Genomic DNA, 10364 nt, shown 5'->3' on the forward strand with positions numbered 1-10364 from the left:
AGCCAGTAAGGATTACATAGTGAGACCTCTCCCACCTCAAAAACTTAAAAAAGTAAGAAGAATAAGCAAGTATGACCATTCCATGTGGGGCAGTAAGGAGAGCTACTGCACCAGAAATGAGGACATGTGAGGATGAACAGGTTAGAGGATATATTCAGAGGCCTAAGGAAGTATACTATGGGCATCAGAAGTAAGACAGTCACTGTTTTGACTCATGCCAAGAGGTACACTCTGGGAGCAGTGGCAAATCAATCAAAGCTTTCTAAGCCACCCTATGCTATGTTTGAATAAGTGGAAGAAAGAAAAGAAGAGGACAGATTTAAGAAAGGATAGGACTTAAGGATTTTCATTATGCAAGGAACTAGGAGGACAATTTAAATAAGAAAAGCACCCAATACTACACCCACTACCACAGAGTATCATTAATTCCACAGAATAATCAAGCACCACCAGGCACTCCTGTAATCCTAGCTACTCAGGAGATTTGCGGATCATGGTTAAAGCCAACATGGGCACTAAAGTCTGTGAGACTCTTGTCTCCAATTAACCACCAGAAAACCAGAAGTGGCGCTGTAGTTCCAGGGGTAAGGCAGTAGCCTTGAACTGAAGAGCTCAGGGACAACGCCCAGGCCCAGAGTTCAAGTCCCACAACTGAAAAAGAAAAAAAAAAAATCAAGCACCTAACAGGCATCAGGTTAACAATTCTGAGGACACTGAAGTCTGAATTAGATTTCAATCTGTTTGTCTTTTGCTTTCTTGTGTTTCCCTACCTTTTTTTTTTTTTTTTGCCAGTCCTGGGCTTCAGCTCAGGGCATGAGCATTGTCCTTGGGCTTTCTCAAAGTCAGAGCTCTATCACTTGAGCCACAGCACCACTTCTGGCTTTTTTCTATGTATGTGGGACTAAGGAATCGAACCTGTGTCTTTGTGCATGCTAGGCAAGCACTCTACCACTAGGCCAAACTCCCGGTCCCTATTTCCCTACTTTTTATCAGAAAAAAAATGATTTCTGGAACCTGTCTTTGGGAACTTTTTTGCTCTTGTAGCATTAACTGGCTCAGGTCCTCGTGTTGAGTGACTTTGCCTATTTGCTTTTAATGAAAAAGAAACATCTAAGCATCTTTTCTTTTTTTTTTTTTCTAAGCATCTTTTCTTTTTTTTTTTTTTTTTTTCCAGTCCTGGGCTTGAGCTCAGGGCCTAAGCACTGTCCTTGGACTTTCTCAAGGCTAGAGCTCTACCACTTGAGCCTCAGCACCATATCCGGCTTTTTTCTGTGTATGTGGTACCAAGGAATCAAACCCGGGTCTTCATGCATGCTAGGCAAGCACTTTAATCACTAGGCCAAACTCCTGGCCCTAAGCATGACAAACATGAGCCTCAACATGAGACAAAGACCTAAAAGCCCCAATTCAAAACACATCGGTGGCCGGGAATTTGAAGCTCAACATCAATTAGATGGTGCTTAGGACAAATACAGAACTTTCCCAGAGAACTTTCAGTTACACAGTCATTCATTTATTCACTCAATATGTACTGGATAAGTATTTCAGAAAGGCTGCTTCTTCTCTGACCTTGGAAAGATTAATAAGAGTCTGTGAAAAAATAGAGTGGAAACTATACTCTGTTGAGAAAAGGAACTGAGGAGGAGAGTAAGAATCAAGAAGAATAAGAAGAGTAAGTGAGGAAGGCTACACGAAGGAACTCACGCAAGCAGATTAACAACAATAACCATAGTAACCCAAGGTCAAAAACTAACCAGAGATCTGGGAACTGGAAGAAGACTCTTTGTTCAGTTAAATTCGTAATTTTCAATATACAAACTACTTAGTAGTGAGGCAGTCCTTGTCTTTCAGAAACCAAATTATTTGAAAAGATACATACACAAAAGAACTAACAAGATGACACACAATCAACGGTCACTAAGGATAAAATAAAAGTGTCAGTTTTATAAAAAGATATCTTAAATACTGTTCTAGAAACACTATTCTAGAATACTTAAGACTGCTTCTAACAGCAAAGACTGCTGGCTGTACCTCCTGGAACAGCCACACCCATAAATGTGGATCGCTTTAAGGTTGGGGTCACTATTAAACAACCTCACTTTATATTAATAAGGTTACATAAAATAATTCTGATCTAAATTACCTTGAAACTGCATATATGGTCTAGATTACTATCACTACTGGAATCTTTCTTGTTTTTAGCAAGTAAAATCCACCACATGGTAAAAAAAAATAATAATCTGCCTCAATTGTTATTTTTGTATCTTTTCTGTTTTCATTTTATGAGTCAAAAATCTTTCTTAGCCAGGCACTGTGGCTCACGCCTGAAATCCTAGCTACTCAGGAAGCTGAGATCTGAAGATAACCGTACAAAGCCAGCCCAGGTACTAAAAGAGAGCAGCCCAGGCACTAAAGACCATGAGACTCTTATCTCTAATGAACCACTAGAAAATGGGAAGTAGGGCTGTGGCTCCAGGGGTAGGGCAGTAGCCTTGAGCTAAAGAGCTCAGGGACAGCGCAACAGCGCCTAGGCCCAGAGTTCAAGCCCTATGACCCCCCCCCAAAAAATCTTTCTTACTATGTAGTCCAGGTTAGTGTGGAAGTCATGATCCTCTGGCCTCAACCTCCCAGGTAGCTGGGAGTAAGGCATGAGTCCCAAGACTGGTTCATTTCTGTATCTTTAACCTTGGTTAGATTTCTTTTCTACCCTTTATTCAGCAGCTACTAAATATTTTACAGGTAGTGCTATTTAGGAGGAAAAAAAATATATAAAATAAATTCTGGGGCCGGGAGTTTGGCCTAGTGGTAGAGTGCTTGCCTAGCATGCACGAAGACCCAGGTTTGATTCCTTGGTACCACATACGTAGAAAAAAAGACGGAAGTGCTGCTGAGGCTCCAGTGGTAGAGCTCTAGCCTTGAGAAAGTCCAAGGACAGTGCTTAGGCCCTGAGCTCAAGCCCAGACTGGCAAAAAAAATAAAAATAAATTTTGTTCCCATCTGAGATAAAAGCACAGAAAATAGTTTTTTAAATGAACTTTTTTTTTGGGGGGGGCAGTCCTGAGATTTGAACTTGAGGCCTGAGCACCATACTTTGGGCTTTCTCAAGGCCTAGTGCTCTACCACTTGAGCCACAGCACCACTTCCGGCTTTTTCTATGTATGTGGTATCAAGGAATCAAATCCAGGTCTTTGTGCATGCTAGGCAAGCACTCTTACCACTTGGCCAAATTCCCAGCCCCAAGGAACATTTTATAAAATGTGCTAACATGCTTTTGAACATAGCATAAAAAGCACAATTATTGTGAAAATTTTAACCTCCTTACATCAGACTAATTACCTCTATAGGCTAATTAATAACACACTTACAGGTTCATTTGCTAAATTCTTATTCCAGAATAAAGCTAACCATGTTTTTGAAAGATTGTTAGTGCTATGATTAGGAGAAACATGATTTCAAAAAGAAAACAAACAAAAAGAAAGTGCCTAACTACATGATATTACTTTCAAAAAAGGAAAAAAATTAATCAACACAGTAGCTTCATTAAATCCATAGTTAACTTTGGCTCATATATAGCAATCTAAATAGCTGAGGCCACAGTTCTGGACAGATACATTTTACATGACAGAAGTCAGTGGAAAAAAAAGTGTGCTAAGTCAGATACTATTAAATTGCCATTAGAATCAAACCACAAGTGCAAATGTCTTACCAGCTGGAATTCACGCCGCCTGTCATAGGCGTTCTGTATGCCACTGTCCGCCCACAAGGCTCTTATAGCAGGAAGATACTGCAAAAACACTCGTGTTTCCACCAATCCTTGGGCAGCCATGGGGGCCCGGGTGTCAAACGACATCAGCTTGTCTCCATGGAGCTGGTTTTCAGTATCTCCCCAAGGAATATGAAGCTTCTCCCGGGCATCTACCAGCACCCTCATACCTTTGTTTAAAAAGAAGAAAAAGTGTTGTTAGAAGAGATATTCTTGAATGTTGGAGTGTGTGTGTGTGTGTGTGTGTGTGTGTGTGCACGCATGTCGGTCCTGGGACTTGAATTCAAGGTCTGGGTGATTCTGAGCGTTTAAAAAAAAAACAATAAAACTTCAAGGCTAGCACTCTACCACTTGAACCACAGCTCCACTTTGAACTTTTTGGAAATTTATTGGAGATAAAAGTCTCATGGACTTTTATGGAATTTCCTGCCCAATTTTGCTTTGAGTGGGGATCCTCAGATCTCAGCCACCTTAGCAGCTAGAATTACCGGCAAGAGCCACCAGTGCCCACCTTAGAATAATCTTTTATTCCAGTATTGTGGTTTTTTTTTTTGAATTTTTAGTAGTCAAACCTACCTCCTTAAAACAACCCTTATCTTCCCAGAATTTTTTGTTATTTTTGTTGTTTTTTCTCTATTAAAGTTACCATACTTGCTGGGCGCAGTCTCATACCTGTAATCCTAGCTATTCAGAAGGCTGAGATCTGAGGATTGTGGTTCAAAGCCAGCCAGGGCACTAAAGTCCATCAGACTCTTACCTCCAATTAACCACCAGAAAACTGGAAGTGGTGTTGTGGCTCAAGGGGTAGGGCAGTAGCCTTGAGCTAAAGAGCTCAGGGACAACACCCAGACCCAGAGTTCAAGTCCCATGGCTGACAAAAAAAAGTTACCATACTCACAACTGACATGTTGAATTGAAACTCCTTTGTACAACCACATAAAGATAATTTTTTAAAAGTTGCTTACCATCGTAAAGCTAGAGCCTTAAGAAGGGAATGGCCTAGTGCTACCTAGTAGAGTGCTCACCTAGCATACACAAAGCCCTGGGTTCCATTCCTTGGTACTACATACACAAAAAAGCCAGAAGTGGCGCTGTGACTCACGTGACAGAGCACTCCGGGTGAGCAAAAAGTGACCAAGGACAGAGCCTAGGCCCCGAGTCAAGCCCCAGGACTTGACAAAAAAAAAAAAAAAAAGAAAACACTATTAACTCAATTGCTCTCTCTGAAGAACTTTAACATGCTGCAATTATGTAAAATAATTTTTGGGGTAAAGGTAGTCAAGCCAAATTCAAGAAGGAAGAGATTATGTGGCAGAGCCCAAAGTCCAGGAACCAAAGCTGAAGACAAGAGCTTCAACACTGGGTGTATACACCTGTCTGAAACACATTTACTTGTAGAACTAAGAGGCACACATTATAACAATGTTCAGTTTGGTCCCTCAGCATCCTAATCCCAGAAAGTCTTTCTAGCAACACATCAAAACTTGAAGCATTCTCCCAGCCCATCCTTCCAATCAGTGTAAGTTGTAGGCCAGCTTTAGATTTCTCCAAAATGGAGGGAGACTCAACTGGAGAAAAATTATATATATATATATATACATATATATATATAAACAAAGCTTTCAGCATAACAGAAGTTAGTTCAAACTTAGTATTTCTATCAAACTGCTACTTTTGATCCATCTTAGCAGTCTAGTGGGAAGTGACTTGTTTAATGAATGAAAACTGTTTTGCTGTCAATGTTCTAATCATGCCAACTGAGAAAAATGAATGCCCAACAACTTAGTTCACCTCACTGTGACACTCCAAGGTCACACTCAAGACATACTGCACATTAAGAACCAGGTGCTTACCTGGTTCACAGTTAGCTGGTTGACTATTCATTAACATAATTCCTTCAGTGCACGGCAAGGGGATACATACTTCCTGAATGTAAATTCCTAGAGATGAAACAGTTTGAAAAGACCTGCACACTATAGCACACTCCTGGATAAAACAAGGTGACAGTGCTGAGTGCTGTGCCTGAATTTGACCAAAGCGCTTCTCACAGACAGAGTAGCTACTTCTTTAAAATGTCGCCCCCCCCCCCACGCACACCTCTAATTCTTTTGAAGGCCCAGAAATTAAAGACCTGCCATACAGGAGCATAGCCCCATTCTTCAGTCCAACGCTAAGACATCAACTCCACCTGTACCCAATCGGTGTCACTTGGAGGCCAGAGCTGTCTACTTCACTTCATAAAACCTGCATTTCCCCCCGCCCTGGATTACTTAGCAAAAAGCAGAGGAGAAGATGCATTGCACGGTGCCTACAGGCAAACATCCTGTTACACTGGGGCGAAAAGTCTAATTTTCTTTCTTTCTCCCCCCCCCCCCGCCCCTTTAAGATTAACTGCGGACAACTGCTTCCCGACGTTACATCGTAAACCTGACGACCCCGCAAAGGGCACCAAGGACTGTCACCCCACGCCCTTGACAAGAGTCCCGGGCGAGGCTCCTCCACCGGTAGACCGTTCCAGAACCCCCTTTGCCTGCCTAGCAAGCGGCCCAAGGACGCCGGGAGTCGGGAGCGCAGGCGACTTGACGACTCGGGGAGGACACGCTGGGGGGGGAGCGGGGACCAGAAGTCCAAGAAGAAATGGGGGGGTGCAGAGGGGTGCAAGGGGGTGCGGCTGCCGCCCGCGGCCGCGTCGCCCAGCAGGGAGGAGAGCCGGAAAGGTCACCCGCACCCCGAGACTCCCGGCTCGCCTCGCTCCCCCGTGGAGTGTCCGGCCCCGGGGGCGCGCCCCCTTCCCTCCGGTCCCTCCAGGTCCCGGCCGGGCGAGCTCCGCGCGTCGGCCAGGGACGGGGCGGAGGAGGGCGGTGCCGGGCCCGCGGCCGCCGCCGCAGCCGGGGTCCCGGGGTCCCCGCGCCCGCCCGCACCTTTAATCACGTTGCTGTAGATGGTGGGGCGGAACTCCTCGCGCGCGCGCTGGTCGAAGTCCTGGCCGTGAATGATCCGCATCTGCTTCAGGAAGGTGGACTTGCCGCTCTCGCCCGCGCCCAGCAGCAGGATCTTCACCAGCCGCTTCACGTAGGTCTTCTCCCGGGACAGGCATTTGTCGATCTCCTTGGACTTGCGCTGCTGCTCGGCCTCGCCGCTCGTCAGCACGCAGCCCGGGAAGCACACGGACAGCACGGACCGCGACGGCAGGAAGTCCGCCATCTTGCCGCCGCCGCCGCCGCCGCCGCCGCTTCGGCGGGCCCCTGCGGCTCCTCCACCGCCTCCGCCTCCTCCCGCGCCGGGCGGCTCCGGCTCCGCGGCTCGAGGGCGGGGAGCGCAGCCGGCGGCCCGAGCGCGCCCGGGGAGGGAGGGAGGGAACCAACGAACTGACTTGCAGGGCGGGCCGGGCAGGGCGGGCCGGGCCAGGCTGGGAGGGAGGGAGCGAGGGCGGGCCCCGAAGGGGCGGTGGCCCCGGAGGCGAGGGCGCGCACGCCGCCTGGCGGGGATGAGCGCGTATACCGCGAGCGCCGCGCTCCCTTGAGCCTGCGCGCGCACACACGCACACACACGCACACACGCACACACACACACACACACCCACGCCAGCGGAGCCGGCGGAATCACGCGCTCGCGCCCTGACTGGCGTGCCTGCGGCCGGGCGCGCGCCCGCGGGGAGCAGCCTCCAGGCGGACGGTCACGTGAGCCGGGTCCGGCGCGCGCCCGCCCGAACCGGGCTTTCTGTTTCCTTTTAACCGCGCGCTGTCAGGCGCAGGGCCGCGCCTGGCGGGCCCGGGCCTCCGGCCTGGGGGCGCCCTTCCTCCCGCCGGCGCTGCTTCTCTTCAGGTTACGCTCCCGCCGCCGGCTGTCACCTCCACGTGCCCTGGGTCGGTGACGGTCGCTGGAGAAATGATTTGGCCTGCAGGCAAAGGGGAAAGCCTGGAAGGTTTGGGTTGCGTTTTCTTAGGGCGACACCGTTGACATCCAAGTTGGGAAGGTTGGATGGCGTGCGTGGGGCGACCAGTGTCCACCCGGCCGCCGGGGGTGGAGCGGCTGGGACCCGGGTGGGACTCCCCGAAGTCACTGAAGGGGGCGGGAATGACGTCATAGCCAAAATCCCCCCTCCCCCGCCCCACACCGGACACGAGAGGGCGAGCCTTCCATCGAGGAAACAGATAAGCACACACACCTAGATTTGCCAAGGGTGAATCTTAGTATTCCTGCTAGATTACAGACGGTATGACCACCCAGACACCTTTTTCTTTATTTCTTTTTTTTAATGCTCTAACAGTAGAGTTGGACCAGGGCACCAGAAAGGGCTGCCAGGAGATGAGAAAAGCTACAGCTGCGTTGGCAGGGTGGCTATGTGGCAGAGACCTCAGGAACCAGTGTTGTCATGTGTGTGTGTGTGTGTGTGTGTGTGTGTTTGCCAGCATTGAGGCTTGAACTCAGGACTCACCCTGTTCCTTAGCGTTTTTGCACAAGACTAGCACTCTAGTACTGGGGCCACGTGCTATATGTGGTTAATTGGGGATAAGAGTCTCTAGACTTTGCCCTGTCTGGCTTGGAACTGAGATCCTCAGACCTCAGCCTCTTGAATAGGCATGAGTCATCAGCATTCAGTTTATGTGATTCTTTTTAATTTTGGCCGGTCCTGGAGCTTGAACTAGGGGCCTAAGTGCTGTCCCTGAGCCTCTTTATGCCCAAGATCAGTGAGTCCTCTACTTCTTGAGCCCCAGTGCCACTTCTGCCTTTTTCTGAGTAGTTTATTGGCAATGAGGGTCTTACTGGCTGGCTTCAAATGGCCATTCATAATCCTCAGACCTCAGCCTCCTGAGCAATTAGGATTACAAGCATGAGTTACTGGCTCCAGGCTTTTTGTCTTTAGTATTTTAGTTTTGTCTGTCTGGGTTTGTCACTGCCACATGATTCTCCTTGGTTTGGGCTTCTGTAGCTCAATGACATCCTTATGTTTATAGAGTTTGGGTAAAGAGGTCTGCACTATGAGAAGCTTATAGACAAGTTTAACTTAAAAAAATCAGAGCTCAGTACTGTAAATCAGTTACTGTCTGGAGTTGGGTTCCTGATCCAGAGGCCTCATGACTCAATACAATGGTTGCAGTAAACAATCGCTGTAGTTGGATTATCTCCTGCTGTGCTGGCCAGGCCTGTTCAGTAGACAATCTGGAAAGTGGGATGGGCCATAGTCCTGGATCTGTGTGTGCTAGGGGTCAGGATCACTGGGCCATGCTGTCAGGTCGAAAGTGTGGTAAAGATTTACCCTGGATGGAAGAGTTCTCTGTTGTGTATCAGAGTTAAGCAGGCCTTCTTCTTGAACAAGTAATAGGTTCTGTCCAGGGCAAAGCCCTGATCTACACTGACTCCAGGTGCTCATCTGAACTTTTCAGCAAAGACAGGAGGACTGCCTCTTAAAGTTAGTTAATATCTTTTTCCTGCAGTCTGGGCAGCATAAAGGAAAAGCAAGGAAGCCCAGGAGGCAGGAAGTTATTCCTGCCCAGCTAGTTCATGTTGTAACATGTAAAGCAGCAGAGAAACTGTTCAAAGGCCTGTGTGGAGCCTTGCCTTGGAACAAGCTTGGCTGGCTCAGAGAGAGCCTGATTGTTCTAATCAATTGTTGCTGAAAAAGAGACCACCTGGAGCCCAGCCTGGGCGTTTGACTACCCTGTGTCTTCTAACTGATGACCAAGACATAAACATGAGTCAGCCAGGTGTGTGGGGATACACACTTAGTATCCCAGTGCTCTGGAAGCTGAGGAAGGAAGATGGGAATTCAAGGCCACCCTGGAGGAGGAGGAGGGAATCACAAGAATATTACTACAAGAAAGTGTCATGATTCAGTGGTTCCTGAAGAAGTTAACATAGAGCATAATATAAAAACACTATATAGAGCTTTAGTGAAAACTGTTGGAATGGTTTTTAAGAAGGGGAGAAGAAGAGCGTCAAGAGTGATAGAAAGGGTGAGATTGTAAACATGTGGAAATGTTACAATAGAACTCCTGCCTCATATAACTAATGGTTGTTATTTTAAAGGAGGGGGTGAAGGGTTTTTTTTTTTTCCTAAAGCAGCAAACTATAGGATTTCCACATGACCCAGCAATCCAACTTCTAGGTACATATCCCCAAGTCACTGAAAAAACGTGTCTAAACAAAAATTTGTATACTTGTATTCATGGCAACACTAAGAATAGCCAAAGATAAAAGCAGCTTAGAGGCTTCTCAGTCAATGAATGGTTAAAGGAAATGTGATATATCTATGTGATAGAATTATTCAGTAATAGAAAAAAATGAAATCCTGATATACATTGCCAATTCATTTTAAGAATACACTAAATAAAAAAAAGGCTACATATTGTATAGTTTTTCTGAGATAAAATGAAAGTAAATGAATCCAGAGAAATGAAAGTGTTGTCAGGGGCTGGATGCTGGGGGGGACTTTAATGGATACAGGTTTCCTTTGGGGGTGATGAGCAGTTTAAGAAGCACATAAATAGTGTTCAGTATAGAACACTAGTGAATGCCACTGGATTGCATGCTTTGAAATAGTCTAATTCTACTGTATGCATTTGCCATATTAAAAGTCAAATGCGCCAGGTACCTGTGG

The 10364-nt window shown here is 46.9% G+C and overlaps 1 protein-coding gene across 1 annotated transcript in view; it reads right to left on the bottom strand.

The window, feature by feature from the left end:
• Gna13 (G protein subunit alpha 13) overlaps positions 1–7059 on the bottom strand; it is a 40917-nt gene extending 33858 nt beyond the window's left edge. Inside the window, exons 1-2 of the mRNA XM_090349872.1 lie at positions 6685–7059; positions 3707–3933 (exon numbers count right to left, since the gene is read on the bottom strand). Coding sequence (XP_090205998.1) covers positions 3707–3933; positions 6685–6967 — 510 coding nt within the window. The 5' untranslated portion in view covers positions 6968–7059. The remainder of the gene's footprint in view (positions 1–3706; positions 3934–6684) is intronic.
• Between the last annotated feature and the right edge of the window lie 3305 nt (positions 7060–10364).

This window comes from Megascapheus bottae, chromosome 17, assembly GCF_031878675.1.
Source record: "Megascapheus bottae isolate mThoBot1 chromosome 17, mThoBot2.hap1, whole genome shotgun sequence".
Lineage (NCBI taxonomy): Eukaryota > Metazoa > Chordata > Mammalia > Rodentia > Geomyidae > Megascapheus > Megascapheus bottae.